Source organism: Dysidea avara, chromosome 4 (genome assembly GCF_963678975.1).
Source record: "Dysidea avara chromosome 4, odDysAvar1.4, whole genome shotgun sequence".
Classification (NCBI taxonomy): Eukaryota; Metazoa; Porifera; class Demospongiae; order Dictyoceratida; family Dysideidae; genus Dysidea; species Dysidea avara.
The window spans coordinates 38,990,540-39,013,034 of record NC_089275.1 but is presented as its reverse complement, the minus strand read 5'-3'; the positions used below and the strand labels follow the sequence as shown (position 1 = coordinate 39,013,034).

At 37.2% G+C, this 22,495-nt stretch overlaps 1 protein-coding gene across 2 annotated transcripts; it reads left to right on the top strand.

The window, feature by feature from the left end:
• The first annotated feature begins 9,226 nt into the window (after positions 1-9,226).
• Positions 9,227-22,391, top strand: LOC136252071 (putative leucine-rich repeat-containing protein DDB_G0290503). Of its 2 annotated transcripts, none has more exons than XM_066044427.1 (7): positions 9,227-9,384; positions 9,499-9,807; positions 11,735-11,800; positions 12,523-12,645; positions 14,915-14,992; positions 20,961-21,017; positions 21,086-22,391. In XM_066044427.1, exons 2-7 carry the CDS (start codon positions 9,508-9,510, stop codon positions 22,112-22,114), a joined length of 1,653 nt encoding a protein of 550 aa, XP_065900499.1. In that variant the 5' UTR covers positions 9,227-9,384; positions 9,499-9,507; the 3' UTR covers positions 22,115-22,391. The 2 variants fall into 2 exon arrangements, with proteins under 2 accessions (XP_065900499.1, XP_065900498.1); XM_066044426.1 differs by having other exon boundaries at positions 9,489-9,807.
• Positions 22,392-22,495: the final 104 nt, after the last annotated feature.

Sequence of the window (22,495 nt, the reverse complement as noted above, 5' to 3'; positions counted from 1 at the left end):
TGGTACGTACGTATGCATGTTCCAAGCGCTTACTAAACTTCCTTATTTCTTTATACCATCAACAGTGTCCGGTACAAATGTCACAACTGTTTACTGAGCTTCCTTATTTGCCCTTACGGTCGACAGTGTTACGCAGCAGGTAAGCATGTTGTAAACATATGCTGGACTTCCTAATTTACTTGTATGGTTGACACTCGACAGTGTCATGATATGTATGTCTGAATTCCTTAGTTTGTTTGTCCTTTTCATGCTGGCCTCAACTTAATTCTGATAACCATAGTGACTGAGGAAAGTCGAAGAGACCACCCAGCAGTGACACAGACTTTTTCTGAAAGCTGCCCTCTTACAAGCCAATCTTGTACAACATAATCAATGCACACAATGCTACAACAATTCTGTGCAGCAGATTTCATTAATTTAATCATGATAACATTGCTGTGTCTTGAGTTCACTTGCTTAATTGATGATTTAACATAAACAATTGTCACTTGATCCTAAGAATTGCCCCACAATGCTGTTAGTATCTGTCTAGCTTATTTTTTGTGCTAAAGTGAATAATATAATGTAGAATGGTTTGGTGCATGTACTACTATATTTTGACGAAGTTACACATGTCCACAGTTATGATGACAAAAAGTATGTAGCATTCTCGTCATACATCAAACTTTATAAACTTATGGCTTTTGTGAACATACAAGTCAGTAATTTAGTATCTCAATGGCTTTAAGATTGTAAAAGCGTCATTCTACCTACAATGGTTGCAATGATGTCAATGCCAAACAATTTTATAATGGCCAGGTCTGACAGCATCTTTGCAATGTACAACCTTTAGACAATCTAAGTGAAAGCAACCCTCAAGCCCTCCACCACAGACCACCTGATTTCTGGATTGAATGTCATGATTAAAATATACAGACAGCTGAAGGTACAGTTTGTCACTGTGAGACTATAAAGCTTAGCACTCACTACTCATTGTATGTACTGTAGCAGTTAATTTTAGAGTGACTTTTATCATTGAAAAGAACTACAAAATAAGTTGCATGCTATAACATTGGGGTGGTGGTAAATATTCAGTTGTGGTTAAAGGGCACTATATATGGTATTATTGTTTAATAGATATAAAAGCAGTATGCACATGGGGGAATAAATTGCATACATCTACAGTTTTGCCATTATTCAACAAAAATGCGCATGATATATATTAAGAAAGTTGGATTGGCTTTCAATTTTTTCTGTAAAAATTAAGACATTGTCAAAGAAAGTATGATTGCTTCTAATATTATAATTGCTGTGTATACTATGTACAGTGGTAGGTACACACATACGATGTTTTGTCCCTGGAAGGCCTGGATCAGTTGTAAATATTATTCGTGAATATCAAGTGTATGCAAATTGGTTTCTACTTAGTAGGGCTTGATAGCTTATTGTCTGTACTTTTTGAAGTTAACTATTCACCTTGGACACATTGATAAATTCATACAATTGTCTCATTACCATGCAGGTACAAAGAATTAAAGTAGACATGTATGGCCAGCTACGAGTAAACAGCAGATGTTTATGCTCAATCAGCTTGTGGGAAAAAGACTATATTGCTGTATTTGTTGCCAAGAGATGTTGTCAGTTTATGGTCTGAGGGGTAACAGTGTGTACACAATCTTAATAGATATGTCATATTGTGGCAGGTTGTACACAAGCTGACATGGCTACATGGGTATAAGACTGTGACCACACTGGTAACCACACGAATCACAATCCCTTAGCAACACATACTTCAATCTAATAAATTAGACAATGGTATGCAGACTTCACTTTGATGTGTGGAGGTCTCTCTTTTAGTTTATAAAGCAGGTCTCTTATCTGTTTACAACCACAATGAGACCCACAGTTGTGCAATTAGCCTCTTGTTGGACAAGTATTGTAACACACCAAGCAAATTAAGAGCAGCATGATTATAATGAAGAAATCCTGCAGCTATTCAAAAGTTTAAACCATCATCATAACTGGCTAATACATAAAGAAGCAGCTTTCATATTGCTCTGTATACCTATCACCCTATTGACTTTTAATCTCACACATCTCTCTACATCCTCAAATACAAAAACTTACAAATCGTTATCACGCTCCATTTTACAATCCATGGCTTGCTGTGACCTCTCAAATCTTAGAACCCCCCCCCCCCGGAAAAAAAAAACAAAACAAAATAAGGCTACTTTTGAGGGTTTGTATTCCATGAACATATAAGGTGATTTAGCTGAAATTTAAAACTGTGAGGTGCTGAAGGTGGCCGGCAGCTGTAATGCAAAAATTGTGTATTTTCAAGTAGGGACCACAGAGCTATGAAAGCATAAAAAACATGCTTTCTTTCTTCCTGTCAGTATACCCATGGTGTGGCACACTGGCTTTCTTGGCCACACAATACACTACTGTGTGTCTTGATATCCTGCACATGCATTACAATGTGTAGCTGGTGTTAGAAAATAATTACAACATTTGTTATATTTGACATTAACATTACAGGAAAATTTCTATGGATCAACAGGACTCACTAAACATGCCTGGATATCAAAAGAGGAAATGAAAAAATGTGAATAACTTATTGTTGTACTAATGTTATTTGCATATAAAATATATTGATTATCAAAACTGAGAAAGGTATATACCAGTACAGCAGTATTTTTCTTGCAACAGCATGTTCACTTTTATAATTCTAAGTTAGGCATATCTAGGCTATCTGGTTTGATAAGGCACACTGCTGCAGAAGTTAGCCCAATCTAGGGGTGTGTGAGGATATTCCCTCCAAATAATTTGAAGGTAAAATAGCTAATAATATATTACGAAACTCTTGATATATATGATAAAGAACATTAGTTTCTTTGTAATTACACAGATTGCTATACTACTTGAGTCCATTGGTGTCGTTTTACCTACAGTATCACGGGGAGCCTCTAAGAAACTGTGTTTGTGGTGAACGAATTTTTCAGCATGTTAACTTTTAATGTCAACATTCTCACTCTCTGTATTTAGTCTTCTGTAAGCTTCCTTACTTATTATGATCAGACAAACAGGTTTCTGTAGGACCAGAATTGGTATTCCTAATTATGTATTATGCCAAGTAATTGATGTATAGGTGAAGCTATATAGTAGCTACTCATATCCATCATCAGCCTATGTGTTTAACTGGAACTAAGGGTGTCAATTTAAAGATATGCATATGACATGTTTCAGTCTGGTGTATGATCAGCTTTCCTTCTCAAACAGCTAAGAAAAGGATGCAGTAAGTCTGGACTCATAGAAACCTGTTAATCTTATCATAAGTGATGACCTGTCAGGAGGAAATGACTAAAGGGAGGGAAAATACAGCTGTATCAGGGGGGGGGGGGGGAAGTAATGTAAGAATCTCTGTGCTTACTTTGCATCTAGGGGCCATGCCCACTAGATTGTCAGATTGCTTCTGGTGCATTCTCAGGTACAGTGCCTGAGAATAGCATGCCGCTTCAGAAATTTTTGTATTTTAGACTTCTTAGATTGCTTTTGGTACATTCCGAAGTACTTGAGAATAACATGCAGCTTCAGGAAAATTTAGCGTTTTAGACTCTCGTACATTGCTTCTGATAGGTACCTGAGAATAATGTGCCACTCCAGAAAAATTTAGACTCTTGAAAGTTGCTTCTAGTGCTTTCTCCTGTACCTGAGATGCCGCTCCCTGGAATTTAGACTCTCTTAGGTCAACGTTGAAACCGGGTCACTACTGCTGACCCAGATGACCTGCTGACCCAGATGACCTGCTGACCCAGATGACCTGCTGACCCAGATGACCTGCTGACCCAGATGACCTACTGACCCGGATTTATTAAAGCCGAGACGTGTTTCAGCTAGTCTTGAGCGAACGAGTCTACATTTTGAGCGTTCGATTCGTGTTGAGTAAATATTGCAACTTCAGCCTAGCTGTAGGTTGAAGACCAAAAAAAAAGAAAAAAAAAAAAGGTCTTCACCTACTGACAATAGCTACCCCTCACTATAGATACCCTCAATTTCGTGCTACATACTACACTTACTAACAAATGAGCGTGGCTGAGCGTATGTTTGTAATGCGATAAGTGGGCGTGGCTCACGAAAGAGCTACGCGATAGCGTGTATAAGTTTCCACGTCGTCAAACAAACAATTTCGTTTCTCACGTGATCCAATCCAGGTCAGACCCGGATAAATTGTAAACCGGGTCAGACCCGGATGACCCGGAGAAAATGTGACCGGGATAACCCGACCCGGTTTCAACGCTGTCTTAGGTTGCTTCTGATGCATCCTGAGGTATTTTCATTTAAATTATTGCTTAAAATTTAAAGGGGGGAACTCTCCCCTAAATGAAGCCACGCCCATGTAAAGGCTAGAACATGTAAATACAAGGAGTGATATTATAAATACTATACTTTTATTCTTTGAGGTTAGCTGGTCATCTTAGACATGTACAACTCTTAGTTCAAATTTTGCTATAACTGCCTCATTGCCACTGCCACAATTCAAAATCATGACAGCAATAATCATGTTGTAAAATGAGTGTGGAGACAAAGCTGGCTTTCAGGCAATAAGTACTAAAGTAGACATGTACGGCCAGCTACGAGTAAATACCAGATGTCCATGGATAACAAAGACATGCTCAATCAGCTCGTGGGAAAGACTATATTGCTGTATGTGTTGCTAAGAGATGTTATCAGTTTATGGTCTGAGGGGTAACAGTGTGTACACAACCTTAATAGCTATGTCACATTTTGTCAGTTTATGACATGGTCACATGGCTATAAGACTGTGACCACACTGGTGACCACACAAGACCATAATCTCTTAGCAACACATGCATCAATCAAATAAAAATTATATTCTTAATTAGACAATGGTATACAGACTTTGCTTTGATGTGTGAGGGTCCCTTATTTACACTTTCAGGACTCTTATTGGTAAGACACCTGTTTACAACCACAATGAGATCCAGTTATGAAAATAGCCTCTTGTGGACAATTGGTACTATAAACACCTAGCAAAGTGCAACATGATTATATAACCAAGAAATTGTACACAGGTAATCTTTTGAGCCTGTTTCCTGTAGCTATTCATAGGGATTAAAGCATCATCGTAGCTGGCTAGTACTTAAATACACATTCATCAAGTTAACAAACCATTGTCATGCCCCATCTTGCAAACTCCATGGCCCATCATGCCCTATAAAGTCTTTAGGAAAAGAGCTTGCTGAAATGCTGAAATACTGCATTTAAAGTACAGGTATGTCATTACACAGTAATTTTCAGCGTGTGTAAACATGTGACGGACAGTGGAAGGTGCTTGGCTATCGTTGATGACAAAGAAGAACATAACAGTGAAGAGACAGACATTTGTAGTAGCAAGAAACCAGACACCATCATGAAAGATGGGAGGATAAAGAGGCCATTTCTCGCAAGAAGCTTAACCTATCAATGAATAAATACGTACCACTTGCTGACACTATCGGTGACCCAGCTGGTGAAGAACACAGCAATGTACACTAATCTACTAGCAAGTAGACAGCTTGTTGTATCACAATGTGAATTCAATACTCCATCCAGAGGGCGATATTAATTACAAATGGACTTTGAAATGGGTCAATTATCACCACTGTTAAATTTTCGTCCATTTGAATCTTGATCTGTCCAACCCAGGTCTCACCTCCACTGATTTGAAGCTGCCATTTTGAATGCAGTGCCACAATGCCGTGGCTTATACTTATAATAGGCAATATTCACAAAGCACAGTGGCTAATACCAAACACTTGAAGTGATTGCAGTCTTCCCTTTGATATATCAATGTCTACGTATATACAGGTCTTTCACAGCAAAGCCCTGCACTGAATTTTACTGAAATTATACTAAAACATTCAGATGCAATACTATAAAGCAGTATGTATTGAAAGGACAATACAAGCATAGGGTCAATGAAGCTTGTGTTACTGACCATCTTTATAAAGATCATATCTCTATAAAGGCACATTAAATTCCCCATTTATACCCTGTCTAAAGCAGCTACCTGCCTTTTTTAAAGCAGCTACCTGCCTTTTTTAAGGCAAAAAAGTTTGGTCCATAGGTGACCGGCTTAGATTCCAGTGTAGTAGCTAACTACTGACTTCCAAAAAGCCATTACGTATGTAGGATATTGTACATGGTAACAATGCATACATAATAATAGGAAGAAAGTTTTTTAAACATTAGGAAATTGGTATTAATAGCTTTACTTGACCTATACAACCATCCACATACATATGGGGAGCAAGATAATTGCATAAAATTTAAATGGTCTTTATTAAGAGGCGGTCTTTGCTAGGAGGTGGTCTTATAAAGAGGTTACCACTAGGTAGAATTATCTAATGTGCCATTCCATTTTAACCTATTTTATGTACACAACCTAACTTTTAAAATAACTGCTGTAATATACAATGTGTCATAGACAAACTGTACCTTAAGCTGTCAGCACACTGTACTGTATACCTTGGCACTCAGCTTTTGTAGTGCATTGCAAAGTTGCTGTCAGACCATCAGGTACTTCAGAAGTCATTACTGTGTTTCTTTAGTATTTGCTTCTTTACCAACACATTGAGTTCCAGTAACGCATAGTCAAATAATCACTAATTACTCCTACACAGCCAGCTTGTATCATTATTCATAAGTTGTGCTACACACAGTAGGGCAAGATGTCAAGACATAGCAATATAGTGTGCGAGTGTGCGTACACACCACATTCCTTAGCAGTACAAATAACCCACAAGCTAATCAAGTTATGGTCACATGACTACTTCAATTTTAATATTTTATGCTTAGTGACTTTGGTTTTCATGACACTGGGCAATTAGTCCAGCATACTGGATCCAGTCACAGTTAACAGATTCTGTGAACAGCAGAAATGCAATGTGCTGTTATGGTGCTGTATCATTAGACTACATCATTACAGATTACATCATGGTGCTGTTTTGTGTCAAGGATGGTGTAATAATCGTGTTAATTACCTCCATGAGCAGACTGAGGCAAAGATTGTATTGGTAATGTCCTGGTGATGTATTTGAAACATCATTGAAGGTCTCCTTCCGTTTCACAAATCCATAGCGAACCACATTCTTTTCTTTACCAGCGCTTATAAGAGCTCTGTATGGGGGAACAAAGAGCTTATGTCCATTGCACTTTAAAACATTCATTATGATCTAGATTCAGCTTTTTATAACATAAGTTTCTGAATTGCTGTTTGTTTTGTCATAGAGTGCGTGAAGCAATCCGATTGGCTCTGCCAACATTCCAGCAGTGTTCACGGATTGTGTACAACAGTGACCAGACGGTTTACTTGCCACCCCCACACAAACTGTCTGGCACACAAGACTATCATACAATGTGAAAGTTACTCTGATTGCTTTTGATGTGAAGATCAAAGTAATAACAGTTATGATGAGGCATAACAACAATTATGGTTATGTGGCCTATAATGTTAAAAGGTTACTTACTAACCACAAAGATTAAGGGTGCACGCTGTCAGGCTCAGCCTCATAGGATGATAAACATTTGTGTGCACACCTGATATATTTTCCAAAGCCATGTCATGACAGGCTGTGACACATGAACAAAAAAATCATGTCTACCTACAGTAAATAAGATTTCTTACACAAAGAGTCATAACAAGAGTTCATAATAACATACTAAGGAGAGCACCTAGCCCAGGAAGTTTATGACATAGTGACAAGGCCTTGTGACTTTTGAAAATCATTAGCACTGCCTCACTAATTACATATGAAACTAGGATACAGTATTAGCCACTTTGCGGTTTTGTTATATGGTAATGAACTTCCCTCTCAGGTATACTCAAAGGTAAATTTATATGCCGATGATGTATCACGTACTTTATTGTCACACATGGTTTGAAGCTGACTGTTTTGTGTTGCAACTGAACCTAGTGATGGGCATACTTTTGGCAGACGGAGTTTAATTTAATGTACGTGGTTTTCTAAGAATTCCCACTAAAGGGAGCCCTATTGGTTCAAATACTGCATTGAATCCGTTCCTATTAACGAAATATCTCACTGTAATGATATCTCTGATGGCCATCAAACTCATGGAGTTTAAGCATGAGACACATACATCATACTGCAAGTGTATAGGATAACTATTTTTGATATGTTTCATTGTGCAAAAATGGTGGGTTAGTCAGGCCTTGAAACACTAAATAAGTTGACATGGCCCTAACTTTGCTACTAAAGCTAATACTTTTTACAGAATAATTATGAAGTAGATATTGTGCTGGTACCACTTTACAAACTAGAACGGCTGTTTGTTTGACCAGCAGTTCGTCTGTTTTATTGGACTATTATTAAACATATACTAGTTGTAAGAAAGTAAGTTTATGGTGAATTCGAGGTAAGAGGGAATGAAGCATTTGCCGCATTGAACTCACCATAAACTTATCATCTACAGACAGTGAAAGACATCATGTGTAACAGGCAAACGTCAATTAACTAGCATTAGGGCTAGGGTCAGGTTTAGCCTTGGTTTCTTCTCCTTTGTGAATTTAATAGAGATAACTTTGGGTTCACATTTATAAGGCAGAAACTAAGGAGAAGGGTGGCTGGCAGTGCCATGATAGCTACAGTGGTAATGAGTATGATGAGTAAGAGTTCTGGATTCGATGCCCAAAGCAGACTACTCTGGTGTATTTTATTTTTTCTTTAATACTTTGGATTTTTGTTTAAGTTTATCACCAGTTCTATATATAAAACCTGCAAACAATTAATGGTCACTGTATAACTCTCTGCCCACAGTGAATCCTACCCCTTGAATTTTAAGTCTAGGGAGTGGCTAGTACTAAGCATAAAGTTTACTTCTTCCACTCTTGAACGAACTTCCTGTTCAGTCAAATGTAATTCCACCCCTAATGATTTTTGTAATATCTCTCAAAAAAGACGTCAAACTGACAGCACTGAGTAACGATCAGCAATAAATGTGAATGAGCTTGACAATAATACAATAATAAACTTACAATAACCATATTCACGAATGGTCCAGCGAGGAATGATCACCTTGTAACAATGTAGCCGACTGTAGCGAGCCCCTCAGTGCCGTTTCAATCTGAATGATGAAATCATTAGTATACATAGTCATAGAGAAACGGACGAACTCGGAAGTATTAGCACGCTTTTCAACAGGGTATATTATATGCAAACTCTTGGTCACAGAGTCAATCTTGTGTGCTGTGCAGTGTCTGAACCACGTAGCTTGTGCACAGCGTTAATCTGACACGTATCTGCGTGCTTCGTATTGCAATACACGCTGCTATATATCTGTACGTAGCTAGCTATTTCACTTGACTTGAGCTGTTGTGAATTAAAGGTAAGACGAGTGTGTGGGTTCTTTGCTTGTAGCTATACATTAAGTTATTTACACTAATAGCTAGGCTACGTAATCTCTTACAATTGCTACCGTATGCTTATCAGTCGATTTCAGCTTGGACAAATGTCATCACTGGAGGACTACTATCCTAGCATCATCAGGTTATTGGATGTACAAGTGATTGGTCCTTACCTGGTGAAACGAGGAGTCCTCAGCAGCCAAGACTACTATGACAATTATGTTGGACCACTTCAGAAAGGAGAGACCAGCAACTACAAGTTGTCATTGAAATTGACCAATAAGTGTTTGAAGAAGCCAAAGGACTTCCTTGAAGCACTGGAAGAATCACTCAACAGCACAAACCATGCTGATCATCAGGAACTGTTGGAAACATTGTCAGCTGTGGGTAATGATAGTGTAAATGTGAGTGGCTAGCTAGAGCTGCTTTCTTATCCGCAATATTTTGCATGTAGGCAGGCGGTCATTGTTTGTGGCTATTCATTATTGAATAAAAGGCTCCAAATCATATATCCCATCTATAGCTAAGTCATTTCACTGTCTTTGTTGAGCAGCAAGAAATGTTCAGTTTCAGGCTGTGCTATGAAATGACAGCATCTAAATGTGATTACTATAGCTATAGCTAGGATGCTTGACAGGAGGAAACTTTGACGAATTTGTTATGATAGGATTTTGGCAAGGCAAATTTGCTGTTAGCTAATTGTACTGGACAAAGTTTTTTAGTTTGGCGAAACACCGATAGCTATCATTCACCAAATTTGCCGAACTTTCCTCTTCCTACTACACATGATGAAATTTGAGCAGAGTGAAATGTCATAGCTAGCTACAAAAGAGTTCTATAATAGAGTTATTTATTACATACCTACTGAAGGTTGTAGCTACAGGGATTTGTTACTTCTTGCAAAATTGGAGAGAAAAATGTGAAGAGTATAATTTGGCATCTTATGTGTTGACTATAGCCACAAAAATGCATAGTCGACTTACTAGTTGTTTACTAATACCATTCCTAATATGGACAACAACATTCTCTGGTTAAGTAAGGAAGGTATGTGATGCTTTGTAGATAGCTATTCTCCATAGAATGTTGTGAATAAAGCTGGCTTGCAAATGTATGGTCATTAGGCTGTATGTTCTTTGTGTTAGGACTACTGGACTCATGTTTTCTGTTTTGTCTTTTAAGCAAATATTCAGACAACTGGTTGAAGTTACGTACACATACACATACATATATTGCTACACTTAATGTGGAATATACAAGTGCTCGTCTGGCCTTACCACATTTTTTACCCACACAGAAAACAAAGTGGTCTGACCACATAAAACTACAATGCACTTGTCACCTTTACCCAGCTGTAGTTGTTGTGTATCAGCTACCGATGGATGTAGTGGCAAAACAGATATACTTCAGCTGCTTAGTTTTGCTGACTTGGATGCTCATTAGAATGCATGGAACTTCCCCTAGCATATAATATTTTTTTGCATAAATGTTAAGCCTCTTGGTAAGGTAACCATCACACACCGGAAATCCACTGTTGATCATTAGAAGAAACTGGACTGATCTTGATTTAAACTTAGTGATGGTGCTAACTACTATGTGCTTCTTTTGCACATATTTCAATACTGATTAGCAAACAATACTAGCCAAGCAATAATGGTAATTGTGTGCAACCCTTAAGTTGAAAGATCTCCCTACATATTTGACATTCAGTGTAGCAATAAAACAAAAACAAACAAACAAAAACATGGTTCCATCACTCCATTCCACTAGTCCCATTCTGTTATTGCATATATGTATACAGTCTTAGGTGTTTATCAAAATTCTGGACTCTTTGTCTTAAACACCAAAGGTGTGAGTTAGCTAATTGTATTAACAACTATTTGCCGAGACAGAAGCTTATCATGCATATATTCATATACCACAATAATTCCCTTAGCCACATCATAAGAATTGTTATTTTAGCAAGTCACGTTTACTCACACATATAAACAGGACGTTATACTAATTTAATTAAGTATATAAAGCCTCGTTAATGAACTCTCATAATATTATATGACTAACAGCCCATTCAACCTTCTTATGGGTTCCTCTAATGACCTCCATGCTCATATAGTAATCAATACACTACTCTTGTGGCATATAAAGTTGTACTGTTCAGTATAGTTATATAAAGGTTGAATATGAAGGGATGGCTGTGTGGCTACCCCCTTAGGCACTTTGCTAGATTGCAAGTTGTCTAGCAATCAAACTATCACCTCACCACCTACATAGGCTAATAGCTTTAGTAGCTCATTCTAAGAAAGGGTTGAGATCTGCTTTTAATCACCTCCGCAGGCCAAGAAAAAGAATTTGGTCCATAGAGCTGCCCATAAAGTGAAGAAGAGAGTGTTTGCCAAGCAGGTAAAGTAACTATATGTATGCTCGGAATTTATAATGCAGTTATCAAGATCATGTATTATGCAACTACTAGCATCATGTATGTCACAGCAACTCTTTAGCATTACAAGCTTCTAATCTTGATGTCTAAACAAAAGACCAGAAACATTTGAGGCCAGCATTTGCATGTATTTACAATGCCAGTATTTGTATATTTCATTGGAATTTACTTCATACCTTCATGTTGTACCCTCCTTGATGGTTTCTTTAGTGCATTGGGTGTTAATACAGTAGGTTGCAAAATAAAGTTTATGTTTTGTAATTGTAATTACAGTGTGACTACTAAGTAATTACGCTTGTTTGTACTGTAATTACATTTTGACCGTAATCCGTAATTATGCAAAAAAGTGGTTTATCACCAGCCATATTTACAATATATTCATAATTACCAATAGAGTACAATTCGTAATTACGCTTTTGTAATTACGCTACTACAACATAATTACAATTACAAAATGTAAACTTTTTTTTGAAGCCTACTGTATTTTAGATTCAGTATTTATTTAAAAGGCCAGCATTTATTTCTGTTATTATACCCTCTACTTCAGCTACTAAACAGGACCTAGACTTTACATGAGACTGGGTGTAATTTGAGGCAATACAACTAGTTAATTAAAAACTATTTTGCATAAATTTGTGCTTCAGGTTTATGAGTGTTACAGGTATTTGGTGTATTTTTATCATAGAGCTCTGTTGCAGACATTCACATATCACAGAACAACACAAGGAGTGATCACTCAATGATGCGACACTACAGTAACACTGATGTTAAAAATTCTGACGAGATCACACAGGATAAATCAGCAGAGGTAGTACATATAACCAGTGTATAGTTGTGTAAAGTGGATAATTGAGAGGCAGAATATTTTCAAACTTTGCATAAAATAGTAATGGTAGAGAGGACCCTCTTGAAGGATACCCATAAAGCACAGATGTGCCAGTGCTGTGAGCAGCGTAGGTGGTCCTAAAAGAGACCAGGGGATGGAGCACCGGTCCTCCTGGTTAAAAAAATGTTTGGGGAAATGTTGCAGCATAAGTTGGAATTGTTAGGTTTGCTTTTAAGCATCAATTTTAGCCATTTTAAGTTGGGGGTTTCACCCCAGACTTTCTGGTAAATCAGACTGTGTCTCTACCTTTATGTCAACTCTAGAATAGCCATTGGTGGTATTACTGTATGTTATCCTAGGTATTACCTATACTAGGATCACTTAAGGTAATACCATAAGACATCCAGTGCTAGGATTTTTCAGTGGATAAACAACCCTGAAAGAACGATGTAATAATCACCAAGGAATAGCCTGGGTGATTATTACATCATTCCTGAGAGGTGTTTATCTATCCTAGCATTGCATGTCTTCTTTATTTAGACAATGGCCTCTGTAACTGGAATTTTCTTAGTATTCCACAAACTGTGTAAATTGCTTGTCAAAATTTGTGGCTAGGTGTCTTATCCAGTAAGTACATCTGTGTATAGGTCTCTTACCAGAATTCAAACCCTGCATACTTTGCAAATATCTAGGCATTCTCCAAATTCCATTGTCTAAAATCACTCACAATTCCAAACTATCTCATTTCAGCCTATTAGATATGCTCGCTATTAATTTTGCTACTTATAGCCTCCATGTTTACAATAATAACTTTTGGCTCATACATATGAGTATCTGTTTAAACAGGTTGTTGTGCTACTTCTAAAAACCAGCAGCTAACTAACTCATAACAAACTATGTAGTGCTATGCTATTATTTTAGCTATAATAGGTTTTTGGTTTTGCAATAATACATCGATTAATTAAGTTATTGTAATTTTGGATTTCATAATTTATGAAATTTTCGTAATTCTTCAATCTTCAATTGCATTGCTATGCACTGTTAAGGAAGCGCTTGTTAAACAAACCGCTTTTAACAACATATTACACACAGAAGTATCTTCTAAACTGTTTCTATAGTTTGACTATTGTGTTTTTTCCCACAAATTCTCTCAATAAACCCTCAAAACTACCTTTCATTTTTGTTAGGGGACATGTCCCCTTTCAACTTGAAGGGATAGGCTATTCCTGGTAGTCTACGAGATCTGTACTATTGTTTTTCAGTTGTTAAATGCCTGTAGAACCTGAAGGGAAGGTAATTCACAAAGTCTGAGGAGAGTTGCCACATCCGTATATCGACCACCAGAAAGAAACCACCTCAGAGCAAAGTTCAGCAAAGTTCATGCTTTGACAATTAACAATTTTGCTCATGTGAGCGCATATGGACATACACAGGTAGGTAGATAGGTAGGTACACACGTACTCACGTCACGCACACACACACACACACACACACACACACACACACACACACACACACACACACACACACACACACACACACACACACACACACACACACGCACACACACACACACACATACGCACACACATATATGCACACACTTTGCTGGCCGTGGGTGGTTTAAAAACAATGTTGATAATTAAAATTTCAAATAAAACAGTCATAGCCATAGTGATTGCTGTACTTAATTTTTGAGTTACTGACTGACTGTTCTATTAGAGTATGCCATTTTTCTTTTGTATGTGTTTTCACAGGCAAGAATAAGTAGTATGGCATAATTCTGTCCATTATGCTAGATGCTTCAAGCACCAATAGTGATAAAGCATTATCTGCAGGTGCCTAATATGATTTTGCCTTGTTGCGACTGAGCTCTAGAGATGCACAAAGATCATTTTTAGTTCCTGTATAATACACACTTGTCTGCCACTTGACTACATAACACATTATTGTGTGTCTTTATTATTAAGTAATGGTATGAGGTTTTTGTAGTTTTTTGATGATGGTTGTCTCTAAATATGATAACTGTTTATAAAAAGTATTGTCTAATTGTATGCAGACACTTGATGGGCCTGTCATAAACTGTCAGATAACTTTATAAGCTTGCTGTCACAATCATTAATTTTAGACATTGCATTTATCAATGACATGCAGCCTATCAATAGCTACTGTCTACAAAATCTCATGCTTGCAATAAACTTGTTGGCATTATACTGTATGTCAAGTCAGTATAATACATTTAATTGTTTAGCTACAAACTGGATGGTCTTTTAAACCACCGAATGCTTCAAACTCTTCTCTGGATTTACCACCTACCCATTCAGATTGTGTGAGTTTTACATTACTGTACTGAATGTATGAGCATGAAGATGTGTAGGATGCATGAGTGTACATGTGTACCATATAGTCTGGTAGTTTGATACACGCACGCGTACACTTCATAGGTAATTACTATACAGTCCTTGGGGGCCAAAAAGACCCAGCATTTAGACAAAGCACTGTAACTTCTGCTGCAGTAATGTGGGTAATAAACCATTGTGTCAGGGGTGGAGAACAGTACTCAAAAGTGTGTGTGTGTGTGTGTGTGTGTGTGTGTGTGTGTGTGTGTGTGTGTGTGTGTGTGTGTGTGGGGGGGGGGGGGGGGGGAGTCATGTGGGTTGGTTGTAAGTTACAAAATGTTTTAAAATCATTAACCGTACCTTAGTGTGCTTTGCACTCTAGCATGCAAAGCGCGCCAATACTAAGGGGTCTGGAGGCATGCCCCCACAGGAAAATTTTGAGATTTGGATGTTTTGAGATTGAATCTGAGAGCATTTTCAGTGGAACATGTGTACTTGAATAGGATACTGCTATGCAATGACTATCATTGAGACACTGTACATCAGTAAATGAAGGCATTTCAGATAGACTCATGCTGTTGATTATATACATATAGATATAAGGGTTGTAGTGAAGACATATTGAATTAATTGCATATAGCAGGGCAAACTTATAATGATTCCGCTGAATGTTCTATTAGAGTAGTTAGGTGACTGCTCTATTAGAGTATATCGATCTCATGCACTCCCAGTACTGATTCATGCAATATTCCATGCTTGCATAACCTTTAGCACAAATCCCAGTAAATAAAGGCAAAGTAAGTGGGCTAATGACTAAAGTAGTTGCTTTACTTTGGCAACTAGGCATTGGAAAAAGTGAGGGGGGCAGTTGCCCCCTCTGCCCCCCCCCCCCCCCTATTTCTCCGCCCCTGCATTGTGTTATGCTGGAACCCCAACTTGATATTCCCTTATGAAATACAAGATGAAAATCAATATTTTTATAGGTGATGCAGTTGGAAAATCTTCCACAGCAACTTCTGCCAATAGCAAAATCAACTGTGCAGCATGATCAGTTTTTGAAAATCCTTTTGATACTGTGGCAAGTACAATAATAGTAGATCCTGAGACCATCTACATAGTAGAATGTTTTCATAGTCAATTCCTCTTTGCAAATTACTGCAGAAATTTGGACCCTTTCACAAAAGCAATTTTGGTGCAACATGCAGCCTTCTTTTCTAAGGTAATAGACAGTATATTTTGTTGCTCATTAAATCATTTGCTTAATTCAATTTGCTCAATTGCTGCTGACTCCTGTATAACTGATGGCTTATGTTTTATTTCAGTTGGCAGAGTTATCTTAATGTATTCTGACTTGTATTAGAGTAAGTGAATGCTCTATTATAGTATCTCAACTTTATTTCTGTAAAGTGGTGCAAACTAGGGATCTGCAATACATATCGATACGGCAATATATCGATACAGCAAATAAGTATCACGATACGATACTGTACTTAGAAAGTATCGATATATCGAAGTTTTCTAGTAGAAACAGTCAGTGATTGCTCTATTACTGTAACAGTGATCTAGATACTCAAATAGAAAGCCTCTGTTTAAAATGCAACGCTACGAGAAGCCATATAATTGCATGTGTATTAGTGCTACTGTTAACGCCTGTTATGGCTAAAATATTCTTACCCAAGTCTTCTAAATGGTTGCACTTCAAGTATATAGGACTGTACCACTAAGAAATAAACAATCTGCTGATACTAGCCATCTTGACAACTCATCAAAATCCGGAGTAATCCGGACAAACCTTTGTGGGAGCATGCATTAAAATGTTTGTGGTAGCTAAATTGTCTGGATGGTGTAATAGAGGCAGGTATCCTGGTAGAGATGTACTTTCATACTAAACACACTGGCTCTTTGTCATACTACAGTTTATCATCACTCACTGAATAAACTAAGAAATTTGTATACACAGTGAGATACACAGTGAATGTAGAATCAGTGTTGCCTCTTTAAGGTACAGATAAATATACAACTATTTTAGTTAATATGCCAGTCATAACTAGTCATGACCACTTCATTATAGTATCGTGATACAGTATCGTATCGAACAGTTTATTGATGGTGATACGCGATACATCAAATGCACTGTATCGCAGTACACTAGTGCAAACTACCAATCAAGGGTTGTAATATAAATGTTTATAAGTTGCAGTAGTACTTCGTAGTGCATTCATTATGTTTGCTTTCTTTCGAGTATGTGCATTGCACAATGTTTGAGAATCATCATATTGTGGCAGTACAATGCTTTCGCTATACCTGTGGGTTGAGCTACAGTAGTCACCTTCACATATCCATCAGTTCTGCTTGCAACACTATCAGGTTCTTCTTCCTGTAGATCAGTGACTGCCTGTTAATCAGACTCTTAGACTAGTTCTTGATTACTATATAAATGGTTAATCATTGGCATATAGGTTAAAATTGCAATGTTCATGGTAGTCATTCACCAACTTTGTCTTCTGCAGCTCTGAGACACACAAGGATTTACCAGTGGAGAATCTCTTGTTCATTGTGGTCCTGGTTTTAGTATAATTATGCTTATAGAGTTAGCAATTCTGCTTTCCATTGTGTCATAAGTGTTGAGTCACAAACTTTTCTGCCAGTCCATATTTTGATAATGGATGGTATGGCTGGACATGATGGTGTGTGATTCTATTACCTTCCATGAATGTGGAAACCCTGAGGAAGAATATGTAATGGAGCTGACAGCAACTCCTGCATACACTGTCGTAATTATATGACTTGTTACCTGGTAATTTTAGGTGCAGTTTCCAAAACCTATAATAGGAATTGTCTATACTTTGTAAACCTCTTCATGCTTAATAGTTGTATCATTTGGTTTAAAGGGAGTAGCCAGCTTTCACTGTTGACATCCTAGCTAGTCTATATACAGTGTGCTTAATCTATGCCTCTAATAGTCCAGCAAATTTATGTCCCTGGTGGAATAGCCAAAACAAATGTGTACTTGGAGTGTTTTGATGGTAGGATTTGGCATGCATTGTGATGTACAATCCAAATATATGCTCAAAATTTTCACCTGTTATGCTCTTCAGTATTTCTATTATGCTTGCATTATGCTCCAACATTTCTTACAATTATCATGGAACATTTTAATTATTAGAGAGCACTGATCTAAGGAGCTATATACAGTACGTATTGTAGTTCCATTTTCCACTGATTGCTCTATTAGGGAATATCGATCTATTTTCAAGGAATTAATCTCCATAGTTTGAAGTATCGACATTAATGCTAGTTATGCTGGCATAGCACTCTAGCCTACTATGCCTTTTGTTATGCTGACATATTTGATGTGGGTCTAATGACCTTTATCAGGCATTTTCTGTTGGTAGTTCTTGTTCCTTCCTTCTGTTCCCATCCCATTTCCTATAATGCTACTTACCAACCACAAATTTGTTCCAAATAACAGTTTCAACAGTTACAGGTTTTTGCCAGTCATTGCAACTCAGCCATACACTTGGCTGGCAGGTGCTCAAATTTTACAAAAAACCTTGTTATTCTAGTGTATGTGGCTTTCAAACATGTCATATAGCACTATCAAGATTAAACTCACTACTGGCATGGCCTATCATCCAGCATTGTTATAAAAGTTGTCTTTTATCATGTAGTAAAATCAGAAATTTTGATTATCACAGAATCCTGAAATTCTCAATCGGTTCCTTCATCAGGTTGAATTGATGTAGCCTACAATTGAGCATTTTCTTGTGTTCTATACTTGCTAAGAAGCTATGCCACATGTTGTACTCTAACTGACATGCAATCACAACTACATGTACATGTACATATTATGAATGTGAATATGCATCCATGTAGTGTCTTCCTTAGTTTCACACGGCAGATGATTTGGTTGTGTCAGTGGTAGCTTTGCTACTAAACTGAATCAGTGTTATTTCACAAGCTATTATTGGTGATGATTTTTGGTCCAGCGTAGCACAGTTAGAGCATGTTTTATTTTGCATTGATCCTGATTTGTAGTCATTCTGAGGATTAAATATCTGTCTTTTCTTAAACTACACAAGTACAAGGAAACACTAAAAAAACTTTAAGATCGAGTGAGGATCATAGCAGTAAATGTAAAGAACAAGAGAGTTAGCCTACAGCTGCAGTTGCATGTATACTAGTACACATTCATTTACTGTCTATACTTCAGTCATATAACTTGCTATAACCATGACTGAAGTAGGGATTAAATGCCCACTATAGTCGGTACGCATTCACCTGAGCCCCTGCCAAATATAGTAATATCAAAGAGGTGAACATGTGTTCACTCCCAATGGTTTTGTACTGGAACAAGCATGTTTTCATGTTATAAACATGTTTGCGTGCCCGAATCGTCCATACTAAATGTATGGGTATTAAATGGATGGGATATTATTAAAGCCTCATAACTCACTTGTTCTTGCCCGCATCAAAGTGCTTTTTTGAGTAACAGTTCCGATGTTTAAAGAGCTTCACAGTGCCACCAAATGCTTGGACAGCTGGCCCAAGTAACAAGAGTTATTAACAAGAAATGAGGCTCAGGTGAATGCAAACAGACTATAGTGTAGAGCTGCAGATATGTGTAGGTGAGCTCTCATGTTTATTTGCTATTATCCTAGTTTCCCTACAAGATTTTAAAATTATTTTTTCTCATAATTATTGGTTTATTTACTTATTTTGTAATATAACTATGACTGGTGAATTTGTGTATACTGCATCAAAGGAAGAATGACACCAGAAATATAAACAACTTTTGCATCTGAACATGTTCCCCGACTATCAATTACTGAAACCTGCAGTGGCTATTTCCAGCTGTTCTGTCTATTACAATAAAAAGTGCTATGCAAATAATCCAGTTATAACAGACATAATGGACAATTCCCAGTATTAACACAGTGACGGATCTATAAATTTTTAGAGAGGGGTTTCAGATTCAGGAAGTTTTCAATAACTGTGATCCCAGACTGTCCAGCTGGGGTGAATGCTTCCTTGATAGCTCAGTGGCCAATAGCTACATAGATCCATGGCATAAACTAGCTAGCAATGAATCAGTAAAAATCACTCCACAGCATTGTTTCACAGGTGAATCTTGAATGTTTTGAAGCAAAGTTGCTTTGCACTCATTAAAATGATAATTATTTTCAGAGGTGCTTAACACGCCTAAACATCGTGATGGCATTTTCAGTGATTTCAAAGGCAAAGTACGAAGTTTGGCCAGTAGAAAAAATCCCAATATAATACATGGTGATTTTATCACCCATAAGAATCGTAAATAAATTTGGGACGTGTGCAGTATTTTCAGAGGGGTGAAACCATTGCAACCCCCCTGTATCCACCACTGTAACATGTAAGCCATAATGTACTACCTGCAAATCAACACCTTTGTGGTAGTAGAGAAACCAGAGATGCACATAAAGAAGACAAAGGTACATGCACTGTAGCAGCTGTGATGGATGAAAATGTACATATTGGCCTATGTGTAACATTGAACAGTGAAGAAACCAAGCCTGTAGCCTTAACCATATTCAAGGCTATAAAGACATCAATTGGGTAGTCAGTTAGTCAGTAGAAAACTGGTTGGATAATTGGAAACAAAGTTCAATAAAGAAAGCATTTAGGGTCACTCTGAAGGTACTTTTGGGCTTGATTATGCCTCTTACCAATACTGCCAGGCTATCATGAACGAAAGCTGAGACTGGTGTCTGGCCAGCAAAATGTAAAACAGTACAAACCTTCATTACTCCTACAATACAGTACCGTTGTACAGTACTGTTGTACTGTATCATTATGTTCCTATCAACTGTATCATTTTGTAGTAAAAATAAGAGCCATTTGCTATTTGTTTAACATGTGAATATAAATAGCTAGACTCTATGGTATGCAAGAAGCGATATATGCCTAATACTATCTTTACAGCAACCACCTCTTCGGTTAACTGGGTCACTGAAACATCTTAATAGAAGCCTTGGAAATGTAAGTAGGTTTTTCATGTATGTTAAATTAGAGTAGAGTCAGTATTTGACGGTATTTTGTCATTTTAGTCTGTTAGTCACATTAAGCAGTGCAATGGTTCAGTATCGCTTCCATCATCACCAACTTGTTTACCAAGACAACACAGATCCGGATCATTATCTATTCCTTTAAGTTACAGCACCACAGCTAAAACAGAGACAGAACTTTATCAACAGTCAAAATTAGAAATTGAAAGGCTTAAAGAAAGGAACAAATTCCAAGAAGAAGTTTTAAAGAAGTTGCAATCAGAATGTGATGAGCTAAAAAGTCAAGTTAAGGAGCTGGAACGTCTTAAGGAAAGGGAAGGGTTGCAAAAAGAAATGATTGAGAAATTTAAAAGTGAAAACAAGCAACTAAATGAACACACAACTGAGCTTAAGGTAGAGGTTGCTACTTTGAATGAAAAACTGTCAAATACAAAGGAAAATGAAGAACAATCCAAAGCTGCAAGAAATGAACTTGAGAAGTGCTTGCAAAGTTTACAAAGCAAAGTAGAAACCATGACAGTTCAAGTGGAGAGTGCTGATGTGAAATTGAATTCAAAGCAAGAGAAGATTGAACATGTTGAAGCACAGAACAGAGACTTGAGAAAACAAATAACTGAACTAAAACAAAAACTAACACAACAGCAAACACAAGCAAGAATTGACCATAGCAAACATCAAAAAGAAATTGAAAAGTATCAACAAAGATGTGAGCAGATGGAAAATCAAGTACAGGAAAAAGATAACAAACTGAGCAATATTGAAGGAAAGATGGAAAACACATCAGAGAATTTGAAACAAATACAAGAAATACTTGCCAATTTGAATGAAAAGGAGGAGATAGATGATCCACCTTCACTACATAAACAGGATTCCGGAAAAGTTGCAGAAGTGATCATCAGAAAAAATGGTGTTGAGTGCTCCAAACAACAGCTGGTATTGGAATGTTCAAAGCAGGACCTGGTGGATATTATTGAGGTATATATTGAACAGATTGAAGAACTCCACCACAAAGTACACTTGTACCAGTGTGAGATCAGGAAATTGAAATTAAAACTGAAGAGTCTTGTGTAACATGTAGTATATAAATACGTATATATACAAGCTTATGGCTTAATGCACCAAGTACGTAATTATGTGTGTATTGCTTGACATTTTAAGTGGTTGCAACTCCAAGTTTAAACATACGTTATAACATTGATTAAAGTTAATGTAGTATGTTTTGATGTGTGCATGTTTTATAAAATATATTGTCTGTACAAATGCAAGTCATGGAGCCACAGTGGTTACTCCTAGGCCATTTTTTTGGATGCACAATTGCAAATTAATATTCTTGTTCATGTACATGTGAGATTCTGAAGAAGGCACACAAAGCAATTGATCAACTGCACAAATGTATATAATTATCTTGCATTCAATCAAAATGTTGACCTGGATCAAGATTAGCTATGATAA

Coding starts and splice junctions, on each gene's coding strand:
- LOC136252071 (XM_066044427.1), top strand. CDS start 9,508: ATGTCATCACTGGAGGACTACTATCCTAGCATCATCAGGTTATTGGAT. Junction 9,808..11,734: donor TGGGTAATGATAGTGTAAAT/GTGAGTGGCTAG, acceptor TCACCTCCGCAG/GCCAAGAAAAAGAATTTGGT. Junction 21,018..21,085: donor TTAATAGAAGCCTTGGAAAT/GTAAGTAGGTTT, acceptor TTGTCATTTTAG/TCTGTTAGTCACATTAAGCA.